A 21,212-nucleotide genomic window follows, 5' to 3' on the forward strand; every position below is an offset into this window, starting at 1 on the left:
AGAGAAGAGAAGAGAAGAGAAGAGAAGAGAAGAGAAGAGAAGAGCTCTAGGGTCAAAGGAAAATTCAGATATATCTCTGTGGCCTGAAAAATATAATGACTCTCTCAGCTCCTCACACAAAGAAGTTGTCTGTAGGATAACCTCATAATCCACATACGTGTGTTCAGAAGAGGCCTCAGATGGTCCCCTTCCAGAACAGAACAGAACTGCTGCAAAATCTGCAGCAGAACTCCCTAGAATGCCTTCAGGAGAAATCTCAGTAGAGCAAACCCTTTTGGAGTGGGCAAGTAGATAAGACCTTCAAAGAAAAGCTACTTCAGAGCACAGGTTTCATGCATATTACTCTCCAACCCCCTGCAGGACACTGTCCACTCCACCGTCCAAAGGAAAAAAAACTGAAGAAATTTAGCCCTACTTCTTGAGAATTACATTGAGAAAAGACTGTCATAACTTTAATCTTAATAATAAAAATTCAGATAAGGACTGGGTTTACCTAGGAAAAGCTAAAGTTTATATTGTTGCAGGCAATCTAATCCTATTTTAGGCACCTAGCAACAAAAACTAAATGTTTCTAAAGCTGGAAGCAATGTTTATAAAGCCTCCCCTTCTACTTACCTCTGGGCCTGGCAAAACAGGCACAGTTTTCTAAAAAATAACAAAACCATTTGTTAAACATGAGAACACAAAGTGCTTTTCCTTAGATTGCTCAGCCAAACATTTTAAGAGAGCAGTAAATCACCATAAAATGCTAATGAGCACACTTAAATCTGCATCTGCAGATTGTATCTGCATATAATTGGGTTTTCAAATACTCCCATTCGGCATATGCCTGAAAACTTAAAAACTGATGATAGATTTTTTTTAAAAAAACAACTCCAAAGTATCTTCATTCTAGATGTCCAGCTATGCAATAGCAGTAAATTGTATAGCAATATCTTTATGGTTACAGCAGTTTTTTTTCAACCTTAACAACTTTAAGATGTGTGGACTCCAACTCCCAGAATTCTGGGAGTTAAAGCTCACACATGTTAGTTTCTAGTTTTTGAGAAACATTGGGTTAAACATCAAATACTTAACCTTTAGAATTAAAGTACTGTGATTTCTGGAGCAGCATTTCTCCCGTAGATAACATTATTCTGGTAGAATAACAGAAAATAGCTAGTAAAAGGTAGAAATATTCTTACATCTTCACTAGACAGGTATACGGCTTGTCCTGGAGGACCAGGAGGACCAGGAAGTCCTATTCCATCTTGACCCTTTTCACCCTTAAAGAAAGAAAGAAAGAAAAAGTCTTGACATATGGGCTAGTTAAGTTGTATTCCTGCATTGTTCAGAAAAAAATATTTGCAAATTTCAGATTTTTAACTGGGATTTTGGAAGAGCAATTGTTTTGCATATTTAAAATAAAAATTCTCCAGCCAAATCTCTTAATGCGAAATTCAGTTCTGTATAGCAGAGGTCCCCAACCTTTCCAGCACCAGGGACCGGTTACGTGGAGAGAGGCTTTTCCGTGGAGTGGAGGGAACACGATTTTGTATACTGCCTGCATCCCACGGATGGGGCTTTGTTTGTTTGTGCGGACCGGTTGCTGACATGCCGCGACCCGGTACTGGTCCACAGACCCGGGGTTGGAGACCCCTGCATTATAGGTTGCTGTTCTTTGGGGGCATTGAAAGATAGAGTGATTTTAATGTTAGTCATTCATTCTCCTGCCTAACCAACAGAGTTCTCTCACTTTTCTCTAAGAGGCTCGGCACAGATAATCCTCATGCTTTATAATGCCAACTTGATCAGTGAAGATGTAGATTGTACACATATTTCAGGACTAGGTGAACTGGTGATATTTGTTAAGAGTTTTGAAGAGTTCTAAGAGTTCTAACTAAGAACTTTTCAATGGGCAGTTTTGAAACAAAATAAATTGTAATGTTCTTCGACAAAATCCTTCAGGAAAAACATCCAAATTTTATTACACAACAGGCAAACATAATTTCTTCTCAAGTTTCGGTGGTACTCACTTTAGGCCCTGGGCTTCCTTCTTCTCCCTTTTGTCCCTGAAATGGGGAGCAAAAGACATTTTCAGTAAAGAAGGCAATTTTCACACAATGGACAACTATGGAATTGCTGCAAATGAGAGTGACTGTGGTCTAGCATACGGAGGGCTGAACTATGATCCAGAAAATGTGGTTTGATTGAAAAGTCACTGTTGATTCACTTGATTGACTTCTGATTTACTACCTTCATTTCATTTGGTCTATTAAAGCATCTCAACTACCCTGGCCCACCTAATGAGAAGAGAGGACTCTTTGGAAAAGACCCTGGTGTTTCGAAAGATTGAAGGCAAAGAGAGAAGTGTCAGAGGAGGAGATGGTTAGATAGTGGCATTGATGCAATGAACATGAATTTGGGCAAACTCTGGGAGACAACAGAGGACAGTGGGGCCTGGCATGCTATAGTCCATGGAGTCGCAAAAAGTCAGACACAACTTAGCAACCGAACAACAACTCGGTCTATTCTCCTTTTATGAATGATCTCTCTCATGAATGAATAGAGCCTACTTACATGAATTAAAAGCTATAAACAATCATCACCATTACAACAAACATTTGAAGTATGTGTGATCACTTACAGATACTGAAGAAATATCACTGTCACTTTAAATTAACCAAGTGGAAACAGACACCATGCATGTCCATTTTAAGGAATAAAAGTCCATTTTCAGCAGCAGCAGCAGCAGCAGTCCTGCTACCTGATGCTTTCTGTAGAACTTCATATACAGGTTATTTATATCATAATTCGGTATGTCTAGTTTAATTAAAAAAAACAGCTAGGGGTGACATAATACCAGTGTTCCAAAATCTCAGGGGTTGCCACAAAGAAGAGGAGGTCAAGCTATTCTCCAAAGCACCTGAGGGCAGGTCAAGAAGCAATGGATGGAAACTAATCAAGGAGAGAAGCAACCTGGAACTAAGGAGAAACTTCCTGACTGTTAGAACAATTAACTAGTGGAACAAGCTGCCTCCAGAAGTGGTGAATGCTCAAACACTGGAAGTTTTTAAGAAGAGACTGGACAGCCATTTGTCTGAAATGGTATAGGGCAGACATGTCAAACACAAGGCCCAGGGGCCGGATCCCGCCCGCTAAGTGGTTTCATGTGGCCCGCGAAGCCATCCTGGAAACAGTGAGGGAATGACCCCCACTGCCTTGGCCCTGGCCCAGAGAACCTCCTTCTGCCAGAAACCCTCAGATCTGTCCCACTTCTGCCCAGGCTCCCATAGGCACCCTTGATGCGAACGATGTAGAGCTGGCCATGCCCACCCAGTAGGCCATACGCACTCTAGCCACACCCACCCAGTAGGCCACGCCCACCCTGGCCATACCCACCCAGCCCCCTGAGGGCAACCGCAATGCTGATGCGGCCCTCAATGAAATTGAGTTTGACACCCCTGGTATAGGGTTTCCTGCCTGAACAGGGGGTTGGACTAGATGACCTTCAAGGTCCCTTCCAACTTTATTATTGCTGTTGTTGTTATCTTTAGGATCCAAGGGCTAGAAGCTTTCAAAGAAATAATTCTAAAAATTCCTAAAATCATAGGGAATTAGAAGGAGTAGTATATGAACTGAATGTCCTACTCACTTGTGGTCCTGGGAAACCTTCTAATCCAGGGCGACCATCTAATCCTGGCAAGCCAGGATATCCCTGTGGGAAGAAAAAAAAGTCCTGGTTTTCATCACAGCTTAACAATTCAACTCCCATTAAAATACATTTAAGGCTGTGCATGCTTCAAAAAAAGGAAAGCACAGTGTATGGATAACCTTGAAGGATGAGGGGGAAAGATGCTGCCTAGGAAACAATCAGACATTTGAGGGAGGAGCCCCCACTAGATTAACAGTCAGAGAAAGAAAGTTAAGAAGGACCTGCCCCGAATGGATCAAGCTGTTAAAAATGGCAGCAGGAAGTCTGTACTTCCAGACTTCCAAAATTCTGTTAATGGAGCCTTATAGTAAAGTAGAATTAGTTTATCTAGTTGCGTTTCCTGTCAGATTTTCCTGGGAGAGCAAACATGACTTCACTCCTATTAATTTAAAGCAGCCAGATTTATTTCAGACTTCCATGTAAGCATGAAAAAAGGGTGAGCCTACCACGGTATCCTTCCAGATTGGCTTCAGGATGGGCACTGTTTTGAGGTTGTTCTTTTTTTGTGGCTGGTTCTAGTGAGTGTTGTGGAGGGGGAAGTCTATCCCAGACTCCTATAAGGTGGTTCAGGTCTCTTACTGCTCCTCCTTAATATCTACATGAAACTGCTGGGTGAGGTCATTCGACAGAACTAATTGCAGTATCATCACTATGACGATGACAAGCAATTGTAAAACTCTAGCCCAGTCCAGGCCGGCAATGACATTCATGTGCTGACCCAATATCTGGACAATGTAAAAGTCTGGCTGGGGAGGAGCAGGCTTCAACTGAACTCCAGCAAGATAGAATGGCTTTGGGATTTTGGAGCCTCTGGACCTCATGATGCCTTATCTTTGACTCTGGATAGGATAGCCCATCCCCAGCGGAGCTAGTGTGCAATCTGGATTTGCCGTTTCTGCTTGAGTAGCAGGTGGCAGCTGAGGCTGAGGTTGTAGGGGTGTTGCACAAATTCTTCTTGGGGTGCCAACTCTCCCCATTAATGGATGTGAGGCATTCATTCCTGCCTAAGGCTACCGTTGAAGGATATCTGTAAGTTACAGCCAATCTAGAATGGGTCAGGTTATTTGCAGGGCTGCCCCTCCCTAAGGATATCTGTCCATTGCACCAGGTCAGATGGGGGGGCATGCTCCAGGTCCTTCCTTTAGATGCTGTCATCTAGGATGACCTAGGGCAGACATGTCAAACACAAGGCCCGGGGGCCGGATCTGGCCCGCAAAGTGGTTTCATCCAGCCCGCAAAGCCATCCTGGAAGCAGTGAGGGAACGGCCCCCACTGCCATGGCCCTGGCCCAGAGACCCTCCTCCTGCCGGAGACCCTCAGATCTGTCCCACTCCTGCCCAGGCCCCCATAGGCACCCTCGATGCGAACAATGTAGAGCTGGCCACGCCCACCCAGTAGGCCATATGCACTCTAGCCACGCCCACCCAGTAGGCCATGCCCACCCAGGCCACACCCACCCGGCCCCCTGAGGGCAACCGCAATGCTGATGCGGCCCTCAATGAAATTGAGTTTGACACCCCTGACCTAGGGAGCAGGCCTTCTCGGCAGTGGCACCTCCCCCCTGAGAATTGGCAGTTCCCCCACCCTCCTAGCCTTCTGGAAGGTGTTAAAAAACGGGTTCTTCTTCCAAGTGTTGAGATTGTGTGAGGCTGCAGCTCACTAACTCTAATTGCTTGTGTATTGGGGAGCGTGGTTTACGGTGCCAGGAGTTATTTTGTTTGGATGCCAGTTGCACTGCTTTTTTTTAAATAGGTTATTGTTGCTACTATGAGCTTCCCAGTGTTATGGCACATAACATGGGTGACCAAACAAGCCAAACAAACATACATACAAACAAACAAATATCCTTAAGTCTGTACCTTTTTTTCTTAAATTTGGCCAACTAAGACCGGCAACCAAACAAATAACCTTAAACCAGTATCCTTTTTTATTTATATTTTGTGCCATATCTTGTGAAATAGCAAGTTGCTTTCATGAATAGTAGAGATGAACAATGCTCGTGTATGTGCAAGGTCTGAAATCCTTCTGTTGTGATTCAGGGTCAGCCTGTGGGGTCGGCAGTTGGGTCGGACGATTCAGAGGAGGAGGAGGGGGGTGTTGGAGAGGTTGCTGAGGGGGTTGGAGAGCTTGCTGATGAGAGCCCTCAGCCAGGCCCCTCCCACCTGGTTACGATGCAGACCCAGCTGTGTGAGCCTGACAGCGTGGATGAAGATGACCCACAGCTGGCCCTGTTCAAGGACGCCCAACGCAGGAGGCAGTCAATCAGGAGTAAACAGAGGAAGGCAATGGGGCACCTCGGAAGGAGGCAGAGAGAAGCCACGCCCTGAACTGTTTAAAAGGGGAATGTGTGGGAGGGCTGGTTTGCTGAAGGCAACCTGTTTCATGGTTCGTGTCTTGTTTTTGCTCTGTTTGCTTTTGTGTCCATAAATTTGGCAGGCTTAGTTCCAGCCTCTTGCCTTCTTGTAAAAGGGGTTGTCCCTGCCTTATCTGCAGGGCCAGTAGTAGGCTGGTACAGAACAGCTTCTTTGCTGTAGGTCCTTTTTTATCTGTGTACAGCCCTAATTTTTTTAATAGTATATGAATAAAACATTTTTTGCTAGCATCGAGGAAGGTAAATATAATTTTTTTAATCAAACATCTTGACATGAACTTACCTTTTCGCCTGGCAAACCTGGGAGACCAATGATGCCCTCATCTCCCTAGGATTAAAAAAAAGAGAAAGAGATATGGACTTTTTTTTTTACAAACACTACTTAATACACATGGAAATATCTTTTTGCAGGGGACACATGAATCAGGGTGACAACATGTCATAGGATCTAAATAAAACACAGAAAGATATGCCATTTGCATATCTACCTATCTTGCTTTCAGACTGTGGGAACAACAAATGGTCCAACAGCTATTCCTGATTTATGGTGAGTGCACAGGATCATTCCCTATCATAAAGAGCTAAGTCTCTTTAATAAGACCAGGAAGGAACCCCCCCATGACTCCTCTATCAATTACCTGTGCAAAATACAACATATATGTACCCACTCTATCAGAGCAGTTTCTGAATATAACAGCACAATCAGCAATACTGCTCCAGCTTGGTAGACCTTATTTTTCTCAATGTGAATTTGAATAGGCTAATGAAAAAAAAATAGCATTAAAGTGTATTCTAAGGACAGGAAACCTTTTAGAATCAGTGGGCACCAGAAGGCTTGGGAGAGCAGCTCATGGACACTCCGACAGAATGGCTGTCGCCTTGGTCATGGTCATTCATAAAATGCCCCTTATCATTTGCAGAGACAATTCCAAATTAAAATAGACAAAGCCACCTTACTAAACTATCTACATTTCAGGTAGTGAAGCAAAAGCATCCAAAATTTTAAAATCCAGACCTTGGGTCCTGGAGGCCCCGGAAGTCCTGGGAGTCCTGGAAGCCCCTGTAAATAGAAAGAAGTTACAGCTAAATTCAGTCAGTCTTCATCTGCTTGCATATCCATATTCCCATCCACGAAAAGGAATATAAAGTGGATTACCGGAGGACCTTCTGGCCCACGAGTTCCAGGACCACCAGAAACAAAGGGGAATCCTGAGCCCTCCATGTCGACCTAAAAAGTAATAGAAGTTATTAAGTCAACCAGTATATTATCATGTACGAGTCTTCTTTGAATGTCATTTTGTTAAGGCGGTGTCTCTTTCCCTCCCCAACAAATTATAAGGTATGTTTGTCCCCTTTGTAAAAAAATAAAGATGGGATATAAAAAAATTAAAAAAATACAATGGTACAATTGTACAGTTCAATGAAGGAGAATATTTGTAGCTCAGGGTTGAAATGAAGGCTCCTTGGTGCTGTCTGAGCTTGCTTGCTGGCACTGATTATGTTATTTTAGAGTTAGGGTAATGAAACCTCTGCAAGAAAAAAAGGAAGCTCAGAGAGCACCAGGGACCCCTCAATTGTACAATTTTGTGTGTGTGTGTGTGTGTGTGTGTGCATGTGTGTGTGTGATACAGCAGGGGTCTCCAACCTTGGCAATTTAAAGACTTGTGAACTTCAACTTGGATGGTTGAGGAATTCTGAGATTTGAACTCCACAAGTCTTAAAGTTGCCAAGGTTGGAGACCTCTGCTACAAGGTATATAACATAAATACTGTTCAACCCCATTTTCTGCTCGCTCAATGACATGTGATGTCATCAATGTCACAGTCTCCCTTTTTGTGATGGCCATCATCATTTATAGCCTTTCTCTTCTCTATAGCAGCCTTTGCTGCCAAAAAGACTTGTCTTTTGTCCTTGGTCTTCCAACCTCCATTGATTCCCTCTAACAGATCAAAGTTTTTCATATTGAAGGAATAAAAAGATGAAGGGACAGATTTGTCTTTCCTGAGCTCTGAGCATGGGTAGTAATCCCCTCATTTTTAAAGAATTTTCCAACAATAAAGCTTTCTGCAGAATGTCTTCCTCTCTCAATAAACCACTGCCTTAATCTTTTCTAGTCTTCATCCTTCTATTTCAGAAGCAAATAGACTCAAACAACCTTGTCCATTACAATGGAGGGAGGGAGGCCTTCCCTCTGTTGCACCATGTGGATGGGACAAAGAAGCAGAAGAATCAAACTCTGATTTTACTATAGATAAGGGTTGTATTTTATACTTAGCAGTTATTGGAATTCCTTCTTAAAAGTTGGTTAACCTGGTTCTTGCAATAAACTTAATTATCCAACAACTGCACCCATGAATCATTGCTTGCCCAACAAGAACTTAGCAAAGAGCCTTGCTGACATTCTCCCTGTATTTCTTTGACTTTATCTGTCTTCTCACTCTGTATGGGATCTCAAAGTGTTATAGATTTGGTCAGCTTCTACTATTTCCCTGTGAACTACCAAGGGCATTGATGGTTCAGTAATAGCAATAACATGTAATAAATAGATCAGACTAGAAATTGCAGTGCTCTTCAGCATTTTGCATCTTGTTCTAAACCATACTCAAATGTTTGGTACTCACAAATTCTGCCGCAATGCCCGGCCCAGGGGGCCCTGGCAATCCACGGGGTCCCATTGGCCCAGGAAGGCCGGCCAGACCAGGTTCACCTGGTACTCCTGGCAATCCTGGCACTCCTGGGTTGCCCTGAAAGAACATTGAAAATTAAGATAATTCTATTTCTCGCAAGGAGTAAAGTATTCAGAGCCATGCAAATTAGAACGTCAAAATAAAAAGATAGGAATGCATGCATCCAGGACTCATAGAGTTCTGATTATAGATTTATCATCTGGTTTGGATTACATATGCATGCCTGCACTTATATGTCTGTATACACAACCATGGAGTGCTCTCTGAGCCTGGTGGTTTGCTTGCAGATGTATACAGATCCCTAATTACATCATACATCTCTTATCACATCATATCAAGCAAGATATTCACAGGACAAAATGTTCCTCTGCAAGCGTTAAGCTAGGTATATTTGTTTCAACCAAATCCCAGAATTCCATCTACATCAGACGTGTCAAACACAAGGCCCGGGGGCCGGATCCGGCCCACGAAGTGGTTTCATGTGGCCCACGAAGCCATCCTGGAAACAGTGAGGGAATGGCCCCCACTGCCTTGGCCCTGGCCCAGAGACCCTCCTTCTGCCAGAGACCCTCAGATCTGTCCCACTCCTGCCCAGGCCCCCATAGGCACCCTTGATGCAAATGATGTAGAGCTGGCCACGCCCACCCAGTAGGCCATACGCACTCTAGCCACGCCCACCCAGTAGGCCACGCCCACCCTGGCCATACCCACCCTTGAGGGCAACTGCAATGCTGATGCGGCCCTCAATGAAATTGAGTTTGACACCCCTGATCTACATTATACAGAATGGGTAGAGTCAGCTTAGAGGGGAGATGGGTGTCATAAAAAATAAAATAAATGGATAAGATTTTGCTGCACTTATTACCACACATTGCTTTGAGATTCAACAAATGTGCAAGGTTATACACATTTTGACTACCTGCTCGAAACTGAAGAACACAGTTGACATTTTTGGTGCGACATCACATCTTATGTGATTGTGATACTGTGCTTATGGATTGTTGTGGAACCTCAGGAAAATAAGCATCTCGCATAAGCAAAATGAGTAGGGGGGACATTTGACAACATATGTTGACTTAGAAATTATGTTCATACCCTTGTATTGCATTACAGAATGAGCATGCTGAAAAAGGAAAGTAGCTGCAACAAATACAACCCACGTCATCAAATACAACCCTTTTTATATTTGATAAACTTCTGCTCTTAGCTTTTAAAATTGTTAATTAAAAAACACCTTTCTCTCAAATGTCAGTCTCAGTTTTATTAATTCAAGTCCAGACAGATTATCGTCATGTGTTGGACCGCACCTCCTATTATGGCCAACTATGGGCCACTTTACTTGGGGCTGATAGAATTTGAAGCCCACCAATTTAAAACAAGTTAAAATAGGACTCAGCAAATTAATGGAAGACCAAATGATTAGTACCTTTCAGGTCTGATGGCTGTTTATTACATTCTGAACCACAGTCAGCATATTTAAACAGCACCTGTTAGGGAGCATCATAGCCATTGTCTTCGCTGCAGGTTCAGAATGTTTTCTGGTTAGTCGCTGCTTTAGGAAATGGATTAAATAGGTTTCTGGCCTCATCCAGCAGGGCTCCCATTATGTTCTGCATGTTGTGTTTGATGGTGGAAATTTAACTAATCTTGTAGCAGGTCATATGATTAAGTGGCTGGTACATGAATCTATAAATTATGCCACTTCTTAGAATGATAACAATGGAATGTTACATTAAGTTGTAAACCTTCAGGAGAAATTTCTGTTGTGAAGGAGTTGAAAATTTAGGCCAAAATTTTCTTATTCGAAGCCAAGCTGGCTGCTACCTCTTCAAACTTGTTAGATGGAAACTATGCTATTTATTGGATTTATCAAAGGAAGATATGGAGGAGTAAAAGATCCAGCAAGAAAACCTAGGAAGACTTAATACTGAGCACTTGTTAGATATGATCAAAGATGACCAGGGGACTGGAGGGTAAAACATATAAGGAACAGTTGCTGGAATTGGGTATGTCTAGTAGTTTAATGAAGAGAAGGGTGAGGGGTGACATGATAGCAGTGTTCCAATATCTCAGGGGCTGCCATAAAGAGGAGGGAGTCAAGCTATTCTCCAAAGCACCTGAAGGCAGGACAAGAAGCAATGGATGGAAACTAACCAAAGAGAGAAGCAACCTAGAACTAAGGAGAAATTTCCTGACAGTTAGAACAATTAATCAGTGGAACAACCTGCCTCCAGAAGCTGTGAATGCTCCAACACTGAAAGTTTTTAAGAAGAGACTGGACAGCCATTGGTCTGAAATGGTATAGGGTTTCCTGCCTGAGCAGGGGGTTGGACTAGATGACCTCCAAGGTCCCTTCCAACTTTTATTATTAGTATTAGTATTATTAATATTCAATACTAGATTCTGCATTAGAAACTGCAGTAACTTAGAAATGAACATTTTAAAGAATTATATACAGCGCAAAGAGGAAATTATGTACAGTGCAAAGAGGAAGAAATCAAGAGGTGAGAAATGTTAGCAAAAGCAGATGGCTTTATGAACAGAGGCTATTAATCAAATGAAATGTGTGTACTTTATAACATATAATGGCATGAGGACTGGAATCCAGAAGAGGGTTAAAAGTAGAACCCCACCTATATTTGCTAAAGGAAAATGTTGATATAAAAGAAATTCCACCTTTAACTATCAGGTGGGGCAGTAATGGAAGACACTTCAGCCAAAATACCAAATGCAGATAATTATGTCCACATCTCTCAGTGGGCTAATCAGATTTTTCTGGGTTAATAATGTGTTATATTACTGCTTTTTGGCATAATACCATTTTCTGGCACATATCTTCAGCACAGAGGATAAAGGGGAAAAAGAGTTTTATAAAGTTAATAGTGACTGAAGAAGTCCCCAAATATAGCATATTTTAAAACCAGACCAAGGTGCTTTCATGGCGGGAGAAACTATCTTCTTAAAAATGTATCACATCATATGTAACTTTGTAAAATAATATTATGTTCTCCTGGATGGCAATCTTGGAACACGCTTGCACTACAGACCTGTTTTGCTATCATAAACTAAGAAGGAAGAAAATGTCATTTCTCTATAAGCACAATATTGTATTCTCAGCACCTGCAACTAGAACATTTACAACGCTCTTTGAAAGGGAGCATGAGCTGTAAATATCTTTCCTTCCATAGAACACTGGGACATCTTTGAAATGGGATTGATAAAATCAGTTATACATAGCAAACACAAACGCTTGCCTTAACTGCTCTTGAAATGTCAAGTGGTTTATTGACCTAGTTAGTAGTTGAATCCTATCCTAGGATAATTTGGGAAATTCCTGTATCTCCACCCACCCATCCCCACCACCAGGAAGAAGAGATTGACAAACCAGTTTCATACTGTCGCCAAGAAAACTACATGAAGATATTCACGAAATCACCAACACCGGAACCTGAATTAGTGAAATCGTTACCCTTTTTAAACACTTGCACTTGAAAACTTAGTATATACATCAAAAAAAGTCTTAGAGTGTTGTAATGTTACCAAACTAGAATCAACATATGGACTAGTAACTATTTCTTCAGAAAACAAGTTACTGTACCTTTGGTCCTGGCGCTCCAGGGAAGCCCACTTCGCCTGATTCTCCCTGGAAACAGGAAAGGAAAAGACCAGTGAATTTACATCCAAGTGTTGAAGGACACCTTGATGAAGCAGGGAGTGGCGGAGGAAGTCCGGTTTCGCTGGCTGGTCCTCCTCATTGTGTACCCTGGTGACCCTGAGCATCGTTGAAGAGGAAGGATACATACCGGTCCTCCTTTTTCTCCAGGTTCACCAGGGATGCCATCTTTTCCTGGAGGCCCAGATGGGCCCTGGAAAATAGTAAGGAAAACTTTTCCTCAGTTAAATGTTCAGAGATTATCCTGTGCAGGCTTCTGTGTGACATTTACGCTTTGAAAATGTGAACGTCTACATCCACAGAGAGGAGTAAAGGCTTGATTTTCTTACCGCCATTAACCTGCCTGTGTTTGTTTGTTTATTTTGCTTTATTAGTTTTACAGAAACTTAAGGCAACATACATGGTTCCCCCACAATAAAGCCTGTAAGGAAAGTATGGATTATTGAGAGAATGTTTGATGGATGCCATAGTCACCCAGTGAGCTTCCACGGCTGAAGGTGCATTTGAACCCTGTTTTGGTCCAACACTTTAACTACTAGGCCATACAAGCCAAATCCAACCCTCATTTCCTCACACTTCCCAAATTCTACTAATATGCCAGTGAGACAAGTTCGTCATTAACATCCAGGATTCAGCATGATAACCACAGCTAGCAAAGGGGCATGCGAGCCTCCTCCCACTGCACATGCACTAACACAACAGAAAACCTGCTTACCATGACAGAGTGAGGCACTGGGTAGCTCTTGGTGACAGTTAACATGATTTACTCACCGGAGGTCCTGCTATTCCTGAGTTGCCATTTCTCCCTGGAATTCCAGGGAGGCCTGGGGGTCCTGGAAAGTCAGTGCCATTTGTCCCAAATCTTCCAGGTTGTCCTGGTAAACCAGGTACACCAGGAGGGCCTGGAGGCCCAGGTGGTCCTCTGGGACCCTGAAACACAATAAATATAATGCATGTTCTAACCCAAAGGTCTCCAAATTTGGCAAATTTAAGACTTGTGGACCTCAACTCCCAGAATTCCCCAGCCAGCATTGCTGGCTGAGAAATTCCGGGAATTAAAGTCAAGTCTTAAAGTTGCCAAGTTTGGACACCCCTGTTCTAACCTAAAGTGGGCCCAACAAATAATAAATGTGCTTATTCTAGCCAAGTTAATTTTCTTGCAGACCCTACAGAACTGGAAACAGCCACTTGCTGAGCAAATGCTACATCATTGATGTTTGAAGGTCATGCGGCACAGAGATTTTGGGTTAAAAATTAATGGTGCTATTTTTGGAGTTAGAGTATTGAAACATCTGGATGACTCAATATTGAGGAAGGCCACTATTGTTGTTTCTTTCTTTACTCCTCCCAAATCCAGTATAATCAATGGAACATCAGTTCCTCTATTCAGTAATGGGTATTTATTTATTTATTTATTTATTTATTAATTTAATTTATATACCGCCCTTCTCTCAAGAGACTCAGGGCGGTTAACAGGGCAATACATAAAAACAGGTACAAAAAAATTAAAATTATTAAAACATGATTAAACAGTGCCCATAATAATACAAATTTAAAATTAAAATCATAGTAACAATCCCACCCCGTCCCATCAGGCCAGGCCCGCTTCGTTAAAGAGATGGGTTTTAAGGTCGCGCCGGAAGGAGCGGAGATCGGGCGCCATCCGGAGCTCTACCGGAAGATGGTTCCATAAATCCGGTGCACCCACAGAGAACGCTCTCCCCCTGGGGGTCACCAGTCGGCATTCTTTGACTGGCAGCACCCTGAGGAGGCCCTCTCTGTGGGAGCGTACTGGGCGGAGGGAAGATGACGCCGGCTGCAGGTGCTCCCCAAGGTATTCTGGACCCATGCCATGGAGGGCTTTGTAGGTCATTACCAACACCTTGAACCTCACCCGGAAGACAACTGGTAACCAATGCAGCTCGCGGAGCAAAGGTGTAACACGGGAGTATCGGGAGACCCCCGATACAACTCTCGCGGCTGCATTCTGTACCAGTTGGAGCCTCCGAGTGGTCTTCAAGGGTAGCCCCATGTAGAGAGCGTTGCAGTAATCAAGACGAGAGGTCACGAGCGCATGAGTGACCGTGCGCAAGGCATCCCAGTCTAGATAGGGCCGCAACTGGCGCACCAGGCGAACCTGGGCGAACGCCCCCCTAGTTACAGCTACAATATGGTCTTCTAAAGAGAGCTGTGAATCTAGGAGGACTCCCAAGTTGCGAGCCCTATCTACAGGAGATAATGACTCACCCCCCATAATGAGGGGTGGGATATCCTGAATATCCCGAGATGCCGGTACGCACAGCCACTCCGTCTTGTCAGGGTTGAGACGAAGCCTGTTCCTCCCCATCCAGACCCGGACCGCCTCCAGGCACCGGGACATCACGTCGAGGGCATCACTGGGGTGGTTTGGGGTCGAAATGAAAAGTTGGGTATCATCAGCATACTGATGGTACCCAACTCCAAAACCGCGAATGATCTCGCCCAGCAGTTTCATATAGATGTTGAACAGAAGGGGCGAGAGGACCGACCCCTGAGGGACTCCACAAGCGAGAGGCCTCGCGGTCGACCTCTGCCCCCCTGTCAACACCGACTGCGAGCGTCCCAGGAGATAGGAGGAGAACCACTGAAGAACCGTGCCTCCCACTCCCAATCCCCTGAGACGCCGCAGCAAGATACCATGGTCGATGGTATCGAAAGCCACTGAGAGGTCTAATAGGACTAGAACAGAGGAGTATCCTCTGTCCCGAGCCCTCCAGAGATCATTCACCAGCGCGACCAATGCCGTCTCCGTGCTGTACCCAGGCCTGAAGCCCGATTGGTACGGGTCTAGATAATCCGCTTCATCCAGGACCAGAGGGAGCTGATGCGCCACCACACTCTCAACAACCTTCGCAAGGAAGCGAAGGTTGGAGACCGGACGAAAGTTATTCAAAACAGCCGGATCCAAGGCAGGCTTCTTGAGGAGAGGTCTCACCACCGCCTCTTTCAGGGCGGCGGGAAAACTACCCTCACTCAAAGAAGCAGCTATAACCGCCTGGAACCAGCCTCGTGTCCCCTCCCGGGCTGCATAAACCAGCCAGGAAGGGCACGGGTCCAATAAACATGTGGTGGAGCTCAGCCTCCCCATGATCCTGTCCACTTCCTCCGGAGTCACAGGATCGAACTCCTCCCAGGTGGCATCGACAAGATCGCTCGTGTCCTGATCGTCCGATACTGCCCAGTCGGAGTCCAAACCGGTCCGAATCCGAGCGATTTTGTCCGACAGATGTTGACTAAATTCCTCGGCACGCCCCTGCAAGGGATCCCCACTAACCTCCTGGTTAAGGAGGGAGCGGGTCACCCTAAACAGGGCGGCCGGGCGATTATCTGCGGACGCGATGAGGGCAGCGAAGTAGTTAGATCTCGCTACCCTCATCGCAGCGAGATAAGACCTAATATGGGTTCTTAGTCGCAATCGGTCGGATTCAGATCGGCTGGACCTCCAGACGCTCTCTAGGCCCCGTCTCCGACGCTTCATCTCCCGGAGCTCCGCGGAGAACCATGGAGCCCATTGGGATCTGCGCCGGGTCAGGGGCCGCAAGGGTACAACTCGGTCAAGTGCCTCCGTGGCCGTCCTTTCCCAGGCCTCCACTAAGGCATCCGCCGAGCTGTGAGCTGGGGAGGCAGGTGGGGCCCCCAGCGCTGCCTGAAACCTCTCAGGGTCCATTAAGCGCCTGGGGCGGAACCATCTAGTTGGCTCAACAACCCCACGGTGGGGAGTGGCAAAACGGAAGACCAGCCGCAGGAGATGATGATCGGTCCATGACAGGGGCATAACAATTGGAGAGCCCCCACCAAGATCATCTAACCACCGACCAGATAAGAAAACCAAGTCAAGGGTGTGGCCTCCCTCATGGGTCGGTCCATGAATTACCTGCGTCAGGTCCATGGCCGTCATGGAAGCCATGAACTCCCGAGCTAACTCAGATGCTCCTCCCAGGGATGGTAGATTGAAGTCTCCCAAAACCATAAGTTTAGGAAACTCAATCACCAGCCCTGAGAGGATATCGAGAAGCTCGGGCAGGGCTGCTGCTACGCGACTAGGCGAAAGGTACGCGAGAAGCAAGCCCAACTGCGCCCTAGGACCAAACCTCAATAAGAGAGATTCACACCCGACTATCTGAGGAACGGTGGCCTCCTGCGGGCATAAGGTCTCCCTCATAACCACAGCCACTCCCCCATCCCTACCCTGAGTCCGAGGCCGGTGCAGCACCCGGAAGCCTGGTGGGCAGAGATCCACCAGGGGGATACCACCCTCTGGGCCCAACCAGGTTTCCGTAATGCAAGCCAGGTCCGCTTGCTCACCCTCAACTAGATCCCGGACGAGGGGAGCCTTATTAGCAACGGACCTGGCATTTAGGTACACCAGTCGGAGCTCAGGTGGCTGCACATCCCCGCTCCCAGAACCTTGGGTCGAAGGCAGAGGGTCGGAGCGCCTCACCGCTTGAAGATAGCGGAGAGGCCCTCCCGGAGGTCGATACGGCCCTCTGATCTTACACCTGCAGCCATTCCCTATCGTCGTGGGAATTGGCAATCCCACGACCCGCTCCAGAGCTCCAGAGATTACCGACCCCGGCTCCCTCTCAACGCGATCTCTCCTAGGCCTGGTCTGAACAGCAGTTGGTGGATTGCCCCCCCTCTCCAACCAACCACAACCCTCCCCCCTCCCTAACCCTACAAAAAATTTAGCTAAAAAAGTAATCAGGGGCCTCTTGTTAAATTTATATCTTAGGCCCCTGTTTCTGCCCGGCCATCTCTCAGGGTCCCAACAGTCAGACCCGTCATCAAGAGGTGAATTAAAAGATAAGGCGGGTCGCTCCCAGGATGGTACTTAGGTACTTACTCGCAAAGCCTCCAACTCACTTCCAAAACCAGATCCCTCCATATCGATAAATGTCTGGAAGAAAAAAGCACAAATGCAAACAAATGATTAAGCATATCACAGTTAAATGTTATTTAAACAAAGACCTAAGTAGTTCAAAGTAATACAGTATGTCTGCCTAATTTCACCTGCTGTGTTCTTGGTTTATACTGAGAAGAAATCCAGACAAACAGGGCATGTTAATAAATTTAGGGGTGTGTGGAAATGTTATTCTGCAATTTAATACCTTATATACTAAATCTTCCACCTGGAAGACTAAATGAGCAGCCAATGAGTAATGAATATTTATATAAATAAATAAAACATTACAACAGTAAAAATATAATACTATTCAAGGCAGAACAACTAATACTTTCAAGCAATTTAAAATGTTAAAATCTGGGAAAAATTAAAAAATTCTACCTAGAGTAAGGAAGGAACAGACTTGGCATATATATAATAAAGCGCCACCCAAATATAACAATTGGATTTGCAGTGGTGCAGAGTTCTCCTACCTCCTGCATAGCTCCCAACATCTGGTTCAGATTTGAGAATGGGGGCAGCAGGGACACATGCAATCCCTGACATCTGGTAGTTTCATTCAGCTGGTGGAAATTCCACTTATACAGATCTAAGTCATGTTAAGGAAGGCAAATAATTTGCCTAAAGAGAAAAGCAGAGAGCTGTCCTGGCTGGCAGTGCAGCATCATTTCCTAGGTGGGGTAAGACCACAAAAACAAGCTCCGCTCTGTGTCTTTTTACGAGCCTTTGGAACTCACCAACTTATCCAGTTTGGAACTCAATCCAGGTTTCCCAGGTGGGCCTGGGGGCCCAGGAGGACCTCTTGCACCAATACCTGGTTCTCCCTAGATGGAAATAACAAGTTACCCAGCTGAGAATACTGATCACAGTCCCCTTCTCTCCAAAAATCCCCACACACACACACCAAATCCCTCAGTCAAAACAGACTACTCGGAAAATGTTGAACTCCAGTAACAGCACAGCCATATTCTGACAGCCTTAGAATATTTGTACCTTGTCGCCTTTCAGGCCAGGCTCACCCGGAGTTCCAGGGAATCCTTGGGGACCAACATCACCCTACACAAGAAATAAATAAATATGTATTTTGATCAAGCCTAACTAGCTGATTTTTCAAAATCCGTAATTTTGTTTACCTGCATAAACAAAATTGCGCAAAATATTGTGACCTCCATCTAAGTCACTTACACTCCTCTGACGGGCCCCGACCACAGTTTGAGAACCCTTGGCTTAGTGCAACGTGTGAATCATCTTTTGTCTGATACAACTGAAAAGCACTTTTGGCTGAGAAGTGTTCTTCCCATTTTAACGACTGCTGTATTCTGTTTCAATATTTCAAGCAACATTTCAACTTAGTTTATTAGTCATAAACAAATATGCAACAACATATCTGAGAATGACAAGCTGCATTTTTTTTAAAAAAGAATAAATTTTGTAAGAGCATTTTAAATATAATACTTACATACGTATAGTTTACTCTTTTGGCTTCCCTAGTTTTGTTTTTCCTATTTTTTAAGTCAGGGGGGCTTTTGCCCAGGTTCGCCTGGTGCACCAGTTGCGGCCCTACTTGGACCAAGATGCCCTACGGACAGTCACTCATGCGCTCATGACCTCTCGGATAGACTACTGCAACGCTCTCTACATGGGGCTGCCCTTGAATACCACTCGGAGGCTCCAGCTGGTGCAGAATGCAGCCGCGCGAGTTGTGATGGGGGTCTCCCGATACTCCCATGTAACACCTCTGCTCCGCGAGCTGCATTGGCTTCCAGTTGTCTTCCGGGTGAGATTCAAGGTGCTGGTGATGACCTATAAAGCCCTAAATGGCATGGGTCTGGGTTATTTACGGGAGTACCTTTTGCCGGCGTTAACTTCCCATCGTCCTGTGTGTTCCCACAGAGAGGGCCTCCTCAGGGTGCCGTCGGTCAGGGAATGTCGACTGGCGGCCCCCAGGGGGAGAGCATTCTCAGTGGGCGCACCTTCCCTCTGGAATCAGCTTCCTGTTGAGCTCCGGATGGCTCCCGACCTTTGCTCTTTTCACCGCGACCTGAAGACTTGGCTATTTGAACTTGCCGGCCTGGACTGAGGGACTGGGATTTTAGATCTTAAATTTTAAAAATTTTAAATTTTAGAATGTGTTTTATTGTTTAGGGCTATTTGGTTTAATTTCATTTTAATTTTTGTATATTATGTGTTGTTCATAGTGTTTTAATTGCCCTGTACACCGCCCCGAGTCCCTTGGGAGAGGGGCGGTATATAAATCCAAATAAATAAATAAAATAAATAAATTTGGGGACATTAGACTAACTCAGTTATGATTCTGGCAGATTTACAAATTTATAGATTTGATTGCCTAAATCGTTACACACTTCACTTGAATGAATGTAGAAGAAGCATTTTTATTAAAAGTCTGGTCTGGAAATCTCTGTATAAAATATGGCTTAGGGTACAATCTTATTCTCATCTACCTGAAAGTTACCTCATACAACATTAGGGGAGTAACGTCTGAGCAAACTTGTATAAGGTTGTCATCATTTTTCTGTGAGACAATCAGGACAGTTTTGCATGGTATACAGAAATTTCTTTACAACTGTGTAGTTCAAAACTAAAAAGTTCATATCTCAAATGAGAGGCAGAAACAACAGAACTTACTGGTTTACCATCTTCACCAGGATCTCCCTAAAAAAGAACAAAATGTTGGAAGCAGAACTTAGGCACTTTTACCACTTTGTTGTGGTTTAAATTTCAAAACCCAAGCTAATTTCCTCTGCTACCTTCTCACATTCATACAGGGCTTTTTTTCTCATAGAACGCTCAGAACGGAGTTCCGGCACCTTTTTTGGATGGAACCTTGTAGCATAGGCAAGGTGGGTTGTATGACATGTGTGAGTTCCGGCACCTTTTTCTTTTACAAAAAAGCACTGCATTCATATGATATTTGGCTAAATCAGCTACAGGGATAAGCTCACTCAGACTTGCACAAAACATATGAAGAATATCTTGGCTTAATTCGGATTGTAATAAAGAGAGTCCAACAATGTAGCAGCTCAGAAAGGAAGCAAAAGAGAGAAGAACAGGGAAAATATTAGGATTTTTAACGAGAAGAGAAGCTAATGATAAAAATATCTAAAAAGAGCACCAATAGGGGGGGAGAACTTAAAAAGGCACTCTTTTTCCTCTAAGACAAAGGATTGTTCCCCTTCTTCCCTGTGACCCTCTATTATTCGTTCTCAAATGTGTTTCAGAGGTTGCAGAATCTGCTGGAATATATTTCAGAAACATTGAGTCTCAGGATAGGGAGGGTGTGTCAAGTCTAATTCACATGATGCTGGAGTTGGGGACTGGAGGAACAAAACATGCAGGCAAAAAAACCCTAAAATATATTTGAAAAAGGGAATCTGTTTTGAGAACTACCGTATTAACCTGAAAGACCAAAGACCTATCAAAGCTCAAGTGAAATTTTCCATTGAAAATGAAAAACTCCTGTCTATGGAAGCCATCTCTAGAATTTAAAACCTGATTGCACGCTATTTTGTGTCACATTTCTAGCAAATAAGGGCCAATCATGGATTTTGTATAAAAGACCATCATGGTGGCTTCATTATTTACGCCCTTAATAGAATGGCCTATTATAATCTTCAAAAACAATCTAACAGCTAAAGGGTCTTTATTTTTTTTGCACTTTAAAGTTTCCATTTTTAAATAAGTCTTAAATCTGGTGGATGAAACAAAAACAGAGAGGGAAACAAATGGATAGGAAACTCATGTGAAGAAAATAAGAAAATGGACAGAAAAAATTCACTAAAATCTTTAGGACTATTGGCTTTTATGGTGAACCTGAAAGGTGGTAT

General features: G+C 44.3%; 1 protein-coding gene across 4 annotated transcripts in view; it reads right to left on the reverse strand.

The window, feature by feature from the left end:
* The window catches only part of COL18A1 (collagen type XVIII alpha 1 chain), a 196,168-nt gene that overhangs the window by 22,882 nt on the left and 152,074 nt on the right, over positions 1–21,212 (reverse strand). For all 4 annotated transcript variants that reach the window (XM_081328545.1, XM_081328544.1, XM_081328543.1 and 1 more), the window contains 15 exons: positions 20,014–20,040; positions 18,361–18,423; positions 18,105–18,191; positions 17,308–17,361; positions 13,197–13,355; positions 12,556–12,618; positions 12,351–12,395; positions 8,687–8,809; positions 7,222–7,293; positions 7,081–7,125; positions 6,349–6,393; positions 3,635–3,697; positions 2,016–2,051; positions 1,185–1,265; positions 616–645 (listed from right to left, as the gene is read on the reverse strand). In XM_081328545.1, coding sequence (XP_081184671.1) covers positions 616–645; positions 1,185–1,265; positions 2,016–2,051; positions 3,635–3,697; positions 6,349–6,393; positions 7,081–7,125; positions 7,222–7,293; positions 8,687–8,809; positions 12,351–12,395; positions 12,556–12,618; positions 13,197–13,355; positions 17,308–17,361; positions 18,105–18,191; positions 18,361–18,423; positions 20,014–20,040 — 993 coding nt within the window. The remainder of the gene's footprint in view (positions 1–615; positions 646–1,184; positions 1,266–2,015; positions 2,052–3,634; positions 3,698–6,348; positions 6,394–7,080; positions 7,126–7,221; positions 7,294–8,686; positions 8,810–12,350; positions 12,396–12,555; positions 12,619–13,196; positions 13,356–17,307; positions 17,362–18,104; positions 18,192–18,360; positions 18,424–20,013; positions 20,041–21,212) is intronic.

Source organism: Vipera berus (assembly GCF_964194415.1).
Source record: "Vipera berus genome assembly, chromosome: 1".
Classification (NCBI taxonomy): domain Eukaryota; kingdom Metazoa; phylum Chordata; class Lepidosauria; order Squamata; family Viperidae; genus Vipera; species Vipera berus.